Genomic DNA, 15,066 nt, shown 5'->3' with positions numbered 1-15,066 from the left:
GCCCATCGTCAACAATTGACAGACCTTCAAACTAGGAAGGAATGAAAAATTTACAATCACTAAGGTGGTTCGGTCTCAACAATGGAACAACTTGAAGGAATTCCCTGTCATCAGAAATACATTTGGGACACCAGTAATACATGTCTTAAGTAAATTAAGATACTAACAGAAGCCGGGCGGTGGTGGCGCACGCCTTTAATCCTCCCAGCACTCGGGAGGCAGAGGCAGGCGGATCTCTGTGAGTTCGAGGCCAGCCTGGTCTACAAGAGCTAGTTCCAGGCCAGGAACCAAAAAGCTATGGAGAAACCCTGTCTTGAAAAATCAGAAAAAAAAAAGATACTAACAGAGTGAATGCAGATCATTATGTTCCTGGTGTACAAAGTTATAACAGGTATTTAAACTTAAGGTGGTCTTTGAATCACAGGGCATGATTAAAAAGGCACATTCTTTCTGGGGAATTTTCTTCTTGTGGAATTTGTAGAATTCTCAGGGATGCCATAATTAAATATTGACTTACAATTCAATATAAATCAGAAGAAATTAGTTCTTTCATGATGTAAATTTTAAAAAATATATATTTTCAAGGTTTTTAATATTAGCATTACAATTTGCATAGCATAATTAGAAGATTTTTTTGAGCTCATATCCTTTAACCTACATATGCACAGCATGGCACTTGTATGCTCTTTCTGCTCTTTCTGCTCTCTCTCTCTCTCTCTCTCTCTCTCTCTCTCTCTCTCTCTCTCTCTCTCTCTCTCTGAATGTGTTTGTGTGTGTGTGTGTCTCCCTCTCTCTCTTTCTTGTACACATACATTAAATAATGATAATCCCTCTCTCACATAATAATAATAATCATTTGACAAAAGAATATTAAGGGGAGGGCCGGACGATGGTGGCACACGCCTTTAATCCCAGCACTCTGGAGGCAGAGGCAGGCGGATCTCTGTGAGTTCGAGACCAGCCTGGTCTACAAGAGCTAGTTCTAGGACAGGCTCCAAAACCACAGAGAAACCCTGTCTCGAAAAACAAAAAAACAAAAAAAAATAAAAAGAAAGAAAGAAAAAAAACAGAATACTAAGGGGATGCTGAGGTGAAGTTGCTGGGAATGTAAAGTGGTGCTACTTTGATGGAAAACAGTTTGACAATAGTTAAAGTGTTAGAGGTAGAAAGGCCATAGTATCTAGCAATCCCACTTTCCAGTAAGTATCCAAAACGATCTAAAACAAAATTTTGCAGAAGTTTATTCACTCTTATGATCATGTTAGATTTATAAGCTCATTCCAAGAAGCAAATCACTATTATTCAAGGAAATCAATTCCATAGATCATCTGTACAATATAATTGCTACATACAATAGTTACTGGGTATTTAGGTTTTAATTTTTTAGACCTCGGATTAGTGTTATCATGCAAATAAGTTCTGAAAAAGTTCTGTAGTATCATTTAAATCCACTCTTGTTTGTTTGTTGGGCACTAGGATTGATTCAGCTGTTTAACTGGGGTTGGTACTTGTAGTTTCTACCAGTAATCCTCAAACTAGAAAGGAGTAGCTTTGAAGACCATGGGGTCAATCAGGGCTATGTAATGAATTGATGAGCATCTTGAAAGTATATTGAGACTCTTTTTGAATATAACAAATAAAGTAAACAATCAGAGCCACAGTGAGAATGTTTTTATGTATGCGCTTCTGTGCAGGCATTTTATGTTTGTTTTTTAGCTGTGTACCTAGAAGTGTAATTGCTAGTTCACATGATAATTCTATGACTGCCTATTTGCAAAAGTGCCAGACTGCTTTAAAAGCAGCCTACCAGTTCAAATTTTTGTTGTTAATGTTTTCATGCCTTGTTAATACTTATTATCCATGTTTTTTTCATAGCCGACATCATAGTTATGAAGTTGTATCTTATTGAGCTTTCCATTTATGTTCCCCCAAGTCATATTGGTTGTGTTTGGACATTTTATAGATAGATCATTTGTTTAGAAGTTAGGAATTGTTTAAATTGAGATTGCAGTGATCCTTTGATTTTCTAGAATCATAATCGTTATCAGATGTTTGATTATGCAAATAATTGTTCCTATTCTATCTATGGCTTGTCTTCTACTTCCTTGATTTAACTTCAAGTATAGGTTTTTAACGGGATATAATCTTGAGCTATCATGACAAAAATATCACATACAATATTATATATTAGTTATCTTACACAACAAAGGTTTAGTTTTGATAGGTCTTGAGCCTACAACAAGTCAGTATCACATACCATAATTATCAGGTTCTGGTGAGAATCTCCTTCCTTTCATAGAAAAGAAAAAATATGGTGTATTTTCTTATGTGAAAACTAACTAGATAGATCATTTGTTTAGAAGTTAGGAATTTTTTAAATTGAGATTGCAGTGATCCTTTGATTTTATCATTATCAGAGATCCATCTTCACAAACTCATCTAAATATATCAATTTTCATAAGTCTTATCTCTAAATACTCAGCATGTAAGAGCTGGGGATTCAGAATAAATTCTGTTCAGCACATTGCTGGTGATGATCAGCTCTTATATTTGCTCTTAAGTTATATGTACTTTTAATATCATATTTATGAACCATTATGAGCTAAAATGTATCCATATCTTTTATCACAGGGGCATTATACTTTTATTATATTAGGGATATATTTTTTCTCAGAAAACTGTGCATGATTTCTTCTTAGCCATTCCCTTTACAAACATCCAGCCTACAAGGCACATTTTGATAGTGCCTGTAGACTCAAAGCGTTTTCCATGTAACCCGATCACTTCAATTATCACACGGCATTGTATTTCTTTTTATTTATCATAATTTTACCCTGACATATTACACTGTCAGAAATAACTTATGGCATTGTGTTATTTTAAGCATTCAGTCCATTTTGTAGAGACAATAAAGATAATAAAATGTCAATCTATTGCTTTGATGCAAGGAATAGAATCGCCAAACAGAAATTTTATTTAAAGTGTTGTGGGAAAGACAAATCCCTCAAATTCACGGACAATTAAACTATGTTGAGATTATTTTTGGTTCACATGTGAGTAAACCATAATGCTTTGCGTGTTTTGTGACTCTGAAATGACTCTATAATAATTCCGGAACACTCACACTCTTGTGTGTGCTTCTGGTCCTAGACAGTTACATTCCTTGCACCAGGACACTCTTTCAGAAAAGAATGCTTGTCTAGTAGAAACAATTCAGCTTCCTTTTCTCAGCTTGGTTTTTCTCTGTTATTTAATGCTATTACCTCTTCCTCTTCTTTGGAGAATTCTATACATTATTACGACATGCAAAGTACAGGGCACCAAGTATTAAGCTCGAAGCATCCTAAATGCACTCAGTAAAATTCTCAATGGCAGAAAAATGTTTTCATAAGCTCTACAGCTTCAATAGGACCCACTCCAACATTTTAGCTCAGTGAAGAGTCAACAGGATCCTAGTTCAAACATTGTGGGTTATGTAATTATAATTCTCTTGATTGCAAGAAAGACATGGCTTGATTTTGTTTTGCTTAGTTAGAGCTTTGCTGGGATTTTTAAAATAGTCATCTTGAATACTATTTTGTGTGTCTTCCACAGCAGGTATTATCTAACCAGATGCTAAAGCCTTTCAAATTAATACACAGCATCTTGTTAAGCATATCTCCTGCTTCACACTGTCAGAGCTATGGAAACCTGGCTTTTCCTGCCAAAAGACTAGCTGGCAAGGATTCAGCCTTAATACGAGTTAGCAGCAATGCTTATTGAGCCTGGCAATTTTTGCTAACGCATCTAAAAGGTTATATTTTTAATAAACTTCCAAATAATTCAAGCATATAATAACTAAAGATGCCATCTGCACATTGTCATAGGTAAAAGATTGTTTCTTTTCCCTTCCATATAGACGAGTCAGGATCAAAGACATAACAATAATTTTATTCTAAAGCTGAAACCTTGGTTCCTCTGAGAAATTGTCTCCGAGGCTCTTCCTCTCTCCTCATTCATATGCTTGACATAATCAGAACATACCTAGGTGGATGTAACAAAAATGGAAGGATAAGTGAAGTAGGTCAAATGGACAGTAAATTTGAAATTAGTAACTCCAACATGATTCTAAGGGCCCTGTGTCTGTGTCTTTCTGTGTGTATCACGACAGGGTTAGGGAAAAGGGAAGTTCTCAGACTTAGAGCCTGAGACTAAGGACTGTATTGCCTTCATCAAGCTGAGTTCTGCTGACTGTGTCAAGAATCCCTGAATCTTGCCAGACTAGTTGATAGGTGGGATCCCTTAAGCAACAGTTCTGGGAACAAACACCTGGCTTCACTGAAAATGCCTCAAATTGTGCTTTATGCTATTGTTACATTTAATAACTAAGTACTAATTGAGGACCTGTATTATCTCTTGAAGAGGAATGTAGACAGGACAAAATGGAAAAAGTGTTCCATTAAAAAGCAATTTTGTGTTGTATGTGGGAATATAGACTTCTAACCCCAGCATTAGGGAGACAGAGACAGGAAGATCTCTTTAAGTTCAAATATAGCCTGGTCTACATAGCAAGTTCCAAGCAACCCAGAGCTACATAGTGAGATTCTATCTATAAAACAATAAATGTAAATAAAATAAAAGAATTTTTGCAATATCCAAAAAATTGTTTTATAGCTTTATATCTTTGTGGGCATTAATCTTGTTGAACACTATTTGATAGTTTAGTCTATAATATAATTTTTTAAATTGGGATAAACTTGCTAAACAAAAAGTAGAGAGGTATTTTCTTATTCTTTCATATATACTTTTATTTTTAAAAAATTCTTTTCATATAATGTATTTTGATCAAGTTTCTCCTCCACCAACTTCTCTCAAAACAACCCTATCTACCTACTGACCCAAATCTGTGGTCTTTCTCCCCTCCCCCTTCTATCTTTAAAAAAAGAAAACACAAAAACTGAAGTCAAAACAAACAAAAAAACAATAAGACAAAAGCAATGCCCTCTTACCCTCCAAAAAATAAAAATTCTATTTTGTGTTGGAAAGCTCCTCCTGGACATTCTGTCTGTCCTGGAGTGTGGTTAATATACCCAGTACCACTCCAGGGAAGGTCACTATTTTTTTCTTTCCTGGTGGGTATCGTTTGTAAATAACTCACGGTTAGTGGTGGGACTCTGTCCACTTCCCAATCTCAGTACTGTCGTATACACTTTTTTAAACTATAAGAATGATTTTTCTTGTCCCAGCAGTTATCAGTTATCAGTGTCTCCCTGGTAAGAGGGGTGAGCAGCTCCCTCGTCTGTGGAGGACTGTGGATGAACTGACCTTGGTTTGAGTTCAGGAATTTTATAGCTGCATCCAGACCAGATGTCTGTATTTCGCAGCACTATTTCTCATCCTCAAGCCCTTACCTTTTTTTGTGCCCTGTCTTCTGAAACCTTTCTTGATCTTTGATGGTAAGTGATCTGGGGTTATGGTGAGAGATACAACCCACCTAAGTCTCCTAGTCTTTGCATTTTGACATTGCCTACTTCACACTGGCCAAGTCTGGGAGCATCCTGGGTCTATGAATAGAAATATTAAATTTTGTTTGTTTGTGCATTTGTTTTGAGACAGGGTTTTTCTGTAGCTTTGAATTCTGTCCTGGAACTAGCTCTTGTAGACCAGGCTGGCTTTGACCTCACAGAGATTTGCCTGCCTCTGTCTCCTGAGTCCTCAGATTAAAGGTATGGGCCACCACTGCCCAGCTAGAAACATAAATATTTGAAAAGCAAATGTGACAACAAACCAGGTAGCAAAGTAGAATTGCAAGGGCCTGCAATCTCTTTAGGATAAGCTTAACCAGTTGTAGGGTTAAACACAAAATTCTCTCCTCTGAAGTAAGCGTTAAACTCGGTCAGAGTGTGTTTGTTGTCTCACCCCATAAGAGTCATGCCACTGCTGGACTAGTGGGGACCTCTTGGCTAGTAGGTCTATCTTGTAGCATACAGAGTCCTGAACTGGATAATACCATTGATGCCTTTTCTCCCCAGCAACCTGCACTTCAACTTCTGTCAGCATAAAAAATAACCATTAGGGCAGGAACACCCAAGTCTTCTGAGAGTGCCATGGTTCACAGATGCAGGATAATTCCAAACAAGCTCATGAAGGCAAAAAAGGGAGGACCCTCAGAAAGCATACTAAAGTGACAGCAAGGGAGATGATTTGACTTATAAAATAAAAGCCCCCCCCAAAAAAAAATCCCCCAAATCAAAAAAAAACTATTTTTCTTATAAGTTTGTTTCCGACCAATCTACATTAATTATCTACTCTCTTGATTCGGGATTCAACAGTTACAGAACATTCGCCACCTGGGGCGTCTGCGCATGTGTTTGTATGTAAAAAGTACTGATTGACAAATTACTGCTTACAGAGCTGAGTGCAAAAAGGATGCAAGACGAATTTCAGTAGGAGGACAGTGAATGACTCATGGGAGAAGCAGGGCTAGATGATTAAACAGCCAGAGACTGCCTGACAGCAACAGGGTTTGATTTCAACAAATATCCATATTTTACAAGAGTCTAGCTGCCTTGATTGGAAGGTTTTGAAAACAGAAGTTTAGCAAGTACTCATGAACATAGTTGCCATTAAAAAAAAAAAAATGAAAGGCCTTAGCAGCTTGCTATCTTAGGCATAGACGTCTGTGCCAGCCTCCAGAGTACTGTGGTGTGTTGAATAATCCATTCGGCAGTTTTAGGAAGAAGGGGAAAACTTCTGTAGGTAGCATATGTAGAAATAATCAAAAGGCACAAAATAGAATTTGCAGAGAGTTGCAGTGTACCGGCACAAAATAAAGGCAATGCAGATATCAAAGAATATTTACCAGTTTATTGTTAAACTTACTGAACCAAAGTTCCAGCGTAGCACAGGTAGCGAGGAACAAAAAGGGCCGAGCGCCTCTCCGCGCACCTTTTATTGGCATGGATTCGCCTGAGGCAAACCCCGCCCTCTAAAGGGAGCTGATTTAACCCCTTTATCTCCCCCTTTTGTCTAAATAAGACACAACTAAACCAAATATAACTATAACAATAATAACAAATGATAAATATAACAAACAATATTGAGAGCAAAAGTTTTGCTAAAGAGTAACTACAATTAAATAATCTTCAACTCCATCAAAGATCTGAGAAGGGAGTAAATATTACTTAACAAAAAAGAGATATCCAAAATGTGCAACAAATGACAGAGACAACTGACTGCCTGGGCAATCACCCAAAATCTCGTTTGCAATGTTGAGTCAACCAACTTTGGCTAAGGCCTAACATAACTGACATACCATTCTCAAATGCAAGGAACTTTCTTAGGATTATCCTACCCTGTCTTGGCAAGATAAGACAATCCTGTTTATATCTTAGTCAGTAGTTGAGGTATGGGTTTTTCTTAACCCAAAGGCCAGTTCTGCCAGGAAGACAAGCTCCCAGTGGAGTGTCTTTGGTGCTCAACGTTCTCTCGGGAGTAGAGTGGTGTTGCCAGGAGTAAATTGTGTCTCGATGGCACAGAATTCTAGGTTAGATTAAAGGCCATTTTCTACAGCTCTTCAAAGAAGCTGAAGATTATACTATCTATACTGAAAATAATCTCTATGTATCTAAAAAACCTGATTAACCTAAAAATAATATGACAAACATGTAATTCTCAATACCTATCTAATTTGAAAACTAAGGGAATAAACAATTGTGCAATGTATGAAGACAATGATCTTCACTTGTAAACAATGTCATTACTTATCAAATGTAAACAATGTTATTACATAAATAGTACCAGAGGTAGAAATGTACATTGTGATATGATAGATGTATCCATACAATATAAGCATACTCTTATACCAAAATAGAGGTAGGAACACTCACATTCAATATTCAATATATCAATATACAAAAAACAGTACCAACATTGCAGTATCTTTCCTTTTAATTTGGGAAGCCTTGTTTGTAGAGCTCAGTAAAACTCCCTAGTCTGATTGTACCTGTCAAATTGCATTATTTATGCAAGTGACTTTTCCTTCGAGCTATCTTGCCTGAAGCAGACCATGAGACATAGCTGTTTTACACTGTAATTTTGGATGACAGTTTCCCTGGGCTTATCTGGGTCTAGGAGGCAATTATAGAAACAGAGGTCATTAGTAGCACATTTTATTATATAACAGCAATGCAAATATCCATATATGTATACATTACATATAATGGCTTAATATCAAGGCATTAATTTCTATGGGGGAAAATCTTTGCCATAAAACATTTATATCTAAATATTTGAAGACTTTTAAATTTTTAACAGTTTTAAGGACATAGTTATTCTGCTGCATTGCTATCATTTTTTAATGCAATGATTCTATTATCCATTTGTTTTAGAAAATACATCCTCTGGTTTGTACAGAGATATACTTACTTTTATGCCTGCAAATTTATGTGCTATAATACCCAAAGTAAGGCAGATTATAAATGAGAACCTTCTACTTAATATTCTAGACAGAACCAAAAATTCGAAGAGCCAATTTTTCAAGAAGAAACACCAAAATATAGTAAATGGGGATGGCATCGTCTGAAGGAGATAATTTTTAAATACTTTTAAATGATTGGTGTGTTTCTTCTCACATTTCTGGTAGACACACTCTCACAGGAATATGTCTTCTTCCTCTGGCTCTTACAATATCTCTCTCCTTCCTTTTGCAATGATCCTTGAGCACTAAGTGCTGGGTTTTTGTTGTAGATAAAACCATTGGGACTGTGCTCCACGACGACACATAAAATATACTCAGTAATGTGCACATGCTGACACACACACATACATACTCATACATGTAACAACAATCAATGTGATAAAAAGAGGACTTGAATTCGAATAGAAGAACAAAGATGGGTATGTGGGAGGGTTTGGAGAGAAGGAAGGGGAAATGATGTTATTATTGTATAAACGCAAAAAATAAAAAATGACTACAGTTAACACGGTTGATATCTAATCCACTTCTAAGTGGCCATATAAGCCTGATTCTGTGTGATATGTTGTTTCCTGAGCACTAGTTTTTGATTGGCACCAATGTTTGGTGAAAAAAAACACAAGCATGCCTATTTGTGGTTGGGGTGGGTGTTGACAGTGTTTAGTGAACCTGATTTTCAACTCACCCTTTATTTTTCCTCTTCCTTCACAGTCTGATTGGCACTCATGAGTCTTTAACTGGTATTTATTCCGATGTATAGCTGACAAAATGAGACCATGTGGCCTTGCTAATTAAGTGACTCACACGAAGAGAGAATGAAGGTCTAATTGAAAAGTAGAGTGATAAATTTGTCATCAAGATGAGTGAGGAAATTTCCAGAAATTTCTCTGGAGACTGTTTGGTGCCATGGACTGGAAATAGAAAGGTTAAATTCCCTTCTTGGCATACAGTTTTCTGACTTTCTATTTAAGCAAGAACTTACCTATTCAATAAGAGCTTTGCAAAATGTAGTAAAGGAGAACATATGTGTGTGTGCTTGTGTGAGTGTAACATCTCATCTTCCATAATTAAACCTCAACTAAACAGGGCATATGAAATTGAGTCAGGAAGGTAGCATCATCAGGTAGTCGTCTACGTTTAGTATTAGGAATCAAACTAAGATTCAAGGTGAAGAAGGATGCTTATAAGAAATCCCACACTAGTTCAGAATGGAGAATAACGGAGGGTTATTTATTGAGGGGTAGACCCACAAATCACAATCCTCTGCTGGAACTGAGAACTGCAACTGAATCCCGCAGCCAGAAAAGAGACAGACTGCGTGCTGTACATCTGTACCCAAGAGGGCGGGTAACTTAAAGGCTACTGACAGTAGGAATTCCTATAGCACAAGGTGAACATAATGTAGAGTTGCTGCATTTCTTGCAGGAAGCCGAACAGCTGCTGATGGTGGCAGAGTGGAAAGGGGGCTGAGTTGAAGAGAGGAAAGGAATATAGGCTTCTTCATCTATGTATCCTCCCTTCTTCTACCCAGGTTACTTCGCGACTGTAAATGGCACAAGAACTGAATGAATGTCTACTTTCCTAGGTCTGAAGGGACCAAAACAAAAACTGATTCAATCTACTAAACTGATTATGGAACTGAGCAAGAAAGGGCATGCCAGTAATTTCAAAACTGAAGAAGCTGAGAAAGGAAGATATACGCTAGAGGCCAGTCTCTCCTACGTTTCAAAACCCCATCTCAAAATCGATAAAGAAATATAAAACAAACAGAGCAGACAACAGAAGAAAACCTAAGTGAATGGAACTCATGGAGTAACAGTTATCATTTGAGATATGATTGTCTAACCCACTCTATGAATTCCTCAGCATCTTCTTAGTTCAGATGCAAATGTATAAGATGATAGCACAATTAGGACCCAGAGCAGGAGAGCTTTTCTCTGGTATCTAACAGACTCGGGGAGATTGATGCTATTGCTGATACTTGCAGTTACTTCCACACCACACCCATAGTTACTTTACTCCAATTTATGTTGTACAAGTCTTCTCATTTGTGTTTTCAGAAAAACAAGGCTTTCATAATGAAAAATATTATAATATTAAATTTTAAGAGAATTTTCTAGTTTAAAAATGATGTTACCATAAAACAATAACTTAAGAGAAATATAGAGGCTGGGGCAGAGTGATGGCAAATTAGAGAAATTAGTTGACTTGGAGCCTTTTATATTTTGTATGTTTTCAGAGACATGTATCTTCAAACTGGGAATACACAGAAATGCCATGACTTGTAGTGGCATATAGGAAATGTCACCCTCAATTTTTTAAAGACAGTAATGGGAAAGAAGTTATTTTTTTCTGTGTTTTTAAAGGAACTGTTACTATATCAAGAGTCAATTTTGTGTGCAAAGCATATGAATGTGGGTAAAAATTTTAAATCCCATAAAAAATATTACAGGGGTGAATGGCTGAATACAAACACATCACCTAGTGATTTTGCCTTTACTGATGCTTTGTAGCACCTAAAACAGGGCACAGCGAACTGAATGTTCAAAGGGATGTGTGTCATGCTCATGAGTGATGCCAAGACAGAGAGGGTACCACTCTCTTCAGTCTGCAGCTGTTTCATGACACTGGTTTTTGTAGATTCTGGCCAATCTTTAAAATTCGAATAGAAACATAGTCTGAACAAAAATAATTCTGTTGGTTGGGAAAGTAAAACTTGCTAAATTATGGTTGGAGAACAAAATGCATAGTTTGAAGAATTTTATTTTTTCGTTTTTCAAGACAGGGTTTCTGTGTAGCTTTGGAGTCTGTGCTGGAACTAGCGCTTGTAGACCAGGCTGGCCTCAAGCTCACAGAGATCCGCTTACCTCTACCTCCCGAGTGCTGAGATCAAAAGTGTGCCCCGCCACCACTTGGCAAGGGACCTATTTCTTGTATCTGGTCTCCTAGAGAAAGTTCAGCTTTGATTTGCTTTGATTAGACTTTAAAAAACATGAACAATGTTTTAGCATTTATTTTTCATTGCCTTCACCACTTTCTAATAATAATCTGTCACATGTTATAATTTTGAACTCTTCTTTTGCTAAGTGAAGATTTGACCTATGAATGTGCTCCTGGCATGAGATTCCAACATGTGAAGTTACTATATTAGTTTATTAATTTCCTGTAGCTATAACTGTGCACTGTTGAAAGTTCTTGGTCACAAAATTTGACTCACATTCATTAACATTTTCACTACTATTTATAGATAGGGATCTAGAAATGGCAAACTCTAAAACATATATTATCTCTCAAAACCATTTGGCTATGGATTTGTTCCTAGAATCATATATAAATATTTTTAAATAATATAGTTTTAGACATGCTAGAAAAAAGAAACAATGCATTGGCTATATGCATGCTTCTTGAGTGGGATCAATGTGGAGTCATCAATTAAGAAATACTAAATCTGAGTGAAGAAATTCTCCAGAGAAGTAGGCTCAAATTGTTAAATATGAGAACATATTTTTATTATGGTTTCTCCTTTCTTCACTCTTTAAGCACACAGGTTCTCATTTATGTGCATGTTCCTCAGGTTCAGCACAAGCACGATACTTTATTTACATGATAAAGAGCTTCTACACTATTGCTGGCATATCACTAAATTTTAGGCATGCTCTGCACTTCCTTGGAGAAGATATCAGGACCAGGGAAGATTCATTGCATACTCTCTTGAATTTTTAAATTTTCCAGACAATCACTACATCACTTAAACATGCAGAATAAGATATAGCTGGTAATAATATCACTTCTATATAAGATAAATGTCAGTTAACAAGTAAAAGACAACAGCAAACGTGAGAAAGTGTTATTGTTTCTTTTATATTAAGGAAATTATAATGTTTTAATCAGAAAATGAAGATTAGCTAATTAATGTTTTAAATATTACCTCATTCCTAAGTCAAATTTATAAGAAAAGCTATCCAATGTTTCATTCTTATGATAAGAGATTTATTTTTTGCTTACTTTTTGCTCAATTGTCTAGAAATTATACTAAGCTCTAAGGCTATGAAAACAACCTTGTCTTAAATGGTCAAATTATGTTACTACAGTGAAATACTACAGAACATTAACAAGACAAGGTGATGCTAAAGTATGAGTATGTAATTAAAGATAGTGTTTGAAGCACACTTTTGAAAATGGATAGTAAAAGATTTAGGAAAGCGAAATATTCAATAGTAAGTAGGTATAACCAACCTGTAACTCTTTTGAGGTGAGGGCTTCAGTATCATTTGTACTTTTGCAGTATCCAGTGGAATTAATAAATATTATTATTGGGGTAACCCTTTGGCAGTGAGTACTGAGTCCTTGAGAAAGATGGAAATCATGCAAAAATAAATTTAGTCAAAATATTCTAGCAATATTTTAGACTAGCCTTAAGTTCAATGCAATGTGATACTTTAAAATATATTTTATAAACAAATAGAAGCAACATATTACACAGTCACAAATGTTGTGGGTTAGTATTTTGGAACCATAAATCAAGATATTTAAAAAAGAGCAGGATGCCTTGACCAGTCAACTATATGAACTTTCTTATGTTTTTAGAATTCAAATTTTATGGTTTATAATATGCTGTTCCTACTTGAGATTTTTTTTTTACAAATACATCTCAAATATTTTTTATTTCCCTTCTAGGAATTTGCTGCACTGACTAAAGAACTGAATGCTTGCCGGGAACAACTTCTAGAAAAGGAAGAAGAGATCTCAGAGCTGAAAGCTGAAAGAAACAACACAAGAGTAAGTATTAGCTGTTCATTTGCTATCTGTAACTAGTCTACGGTCACATCGCATCACACACAGCTGAGAACTTTCCAAACCTTTCAGAGTACTTTGAGCAGATTTCAATGCACTGTCAGTTCCTTTGCAAAGAAGGAAACATGGTATGATACCCAAAATAAAAAGAAAAGAAACCAAAATTATAGTCTCTGCTAAATCACTATGTTGCCCTGAAAATATGTCCCCATTTCTGCTGGCCTTTACTTCATTGTTTTTTTTTTTTTTAAAGAGCAAAGGCATGAGCTGCTTATATTGTAGTGCCCTGCATTTGATCCACATTTTACTCTAGCAAAGAACTTGTTTAAAAATACAGGTAAAGATTATTAGAAAGCTATTGGATCAACCTCTACCAATTAAAAGAGGCTCACCACGTTTATTTCATTAGATGTCTTAGAGGTTGGTAGTTCTAATAGACATTGTATTGTATGTCTATTACACAGACTTTCTACTTTCTGCTTCTTGGAATTCCTGCACATTATCAGTCAGATGATGTGCCATGTAAGAATAAGTTTCAGAATTAGATCAAAGGTAATTTTTTTTTTGTAGATCAGAATAAAATTTTACTAAATTTCACAGAATGTATAGCAAATTGTATTTCTCTTAAATTATTGCAGTCTCATAGCTAGATGGACGTAGAAACCATTTCTATATGGTCATACATGTCATTTTATTATTAAGAAGGTGAAATTATATTAAGTGCCATAGTTCTCCTGGGTTAACCTTCTGCAGACAAAGTGTGATTAGAAGCCAACTTATTTTATGCTTAGCCTTATACAGTGTTATTCAAATGCAGCTCCACTTCAGTGAGAGGTGAACTTGCTTGCATGAAGGTTAAACCATCAAATCTTTTCTGCCTTTATTCATCAAGTTCTGATTGCACGGTGAAAAGAATTCACACATGTGCACCGTGCATGTGACTTGGTTTTCATCAGGGCTTTTATGACCCAGTCACACAGATTACCTCTTTTTTTTTTCCTGAGGGTTGACTTTATTTATTAAAGATTTCTGTCTCTTCCCCGCCACCACCTCCCATTCCCCCCTCCCCCAATCAAGTCCTCCTCCCTCGTCAGCCCAAAGAACAATCAGGGTTCCCTGCCCTGTGGAAAGTCCAAGGAACACCCACCTCCGCGTTGCAAGGGCAGTTTCGATCATGGGCTAAAATTATGGCTGCTCTCCTCGTGTATTTTGGTCATTCTTAATATTAAAAATAGTACTGCTTTGCCAAGCAGATTTCAGCATTTCTGCCATATTATTTGCTCTGCCCTCTCCTGCTATTTTGAACTTTAATAGATAAACCGGCTTTCTCTGATGTAACAGTGCACTGATAAACGTGGAAGTAGGGGAAGGAAAGTGAGTATTACAGGGAAATGCACACCTTTGGTTTGATTTTCAAGAATCCTCACAGTAAAAATGCATGGGATTACTTTGTTACCTACATTTGTACATCTATGTCTGTCCATTCTACATTCCTTTATCACATTTTACTACCGATATCTAGGTGGGGACCTCCAATGGCGGAGCACCGCGCCCCCATGTCTGTGCTTGGTGCGCTATTATCCAGTTTGAGAGCTTCAGGCAAGGGGGCTGGAGGTTAAAATACAGAGACAAACACAGACAGAGAGACAGCGACACGGGTCATCCTTGAATTCCCCATGAATGCCCCTTTATTGTGTTCAGGGGCAGATTATGTAGAGATAGCCACGCCCCAGCCAAACCCACCAGAAACCACTCTCCTGCCATCAGGAACTCCTGAAGATCACGCGCTCAGAGCAGCTGTAGGCACTCAGATCAGG

At 36.6% G+C, this 15,066-nt stretch overlaps 1 protein-coding gene across 12 annotated transcripts in view; it reads left to right on the top strand.

Moving 5' to 3' along the window:
* Positions 1-15,066, top strand: part of Ppfia2 (PPFI scaffold protein A2) — a 345,304-nt gene that overhangs the window by 194,432 nt on the left and 135,806 nt on the right. For all 12 annotated transcript variants that reach the window (XM_075954444.1, XM_075954445.1, XM_075954443.1 and 9 more), the window contains one exon: positions 13,133-13,234. In XM_075954444.1, coding sequence (XP_075810559.1) covers positions 13,133-13,234 — 102 coding nt within the window. The remainder of the gene's footprint in view (positions 1-13,132; positions 13,235-15,066) is intronic.

This window comes from Microtus pennsylvanicus, chromosome 20 (assembly GCF_037038515.1).
Source record: "Microtus pennsylvanicus isolate mMicPen1 chromosome 20, mMicPen1.hap1, whole genome shotgun sequence".
Taxonomy (NCBI): domain Eukaryota; kingdom Metazoa; phylum Chordata; class Mammalia; order Rodentia; family Cricetidae; genus Microtus; species Microtus pennsylvanicus.
Note: the sequence above shows the minus strand (reverse complement) of the source record. Positions and strands in the feature narration are given on the sequence as shown.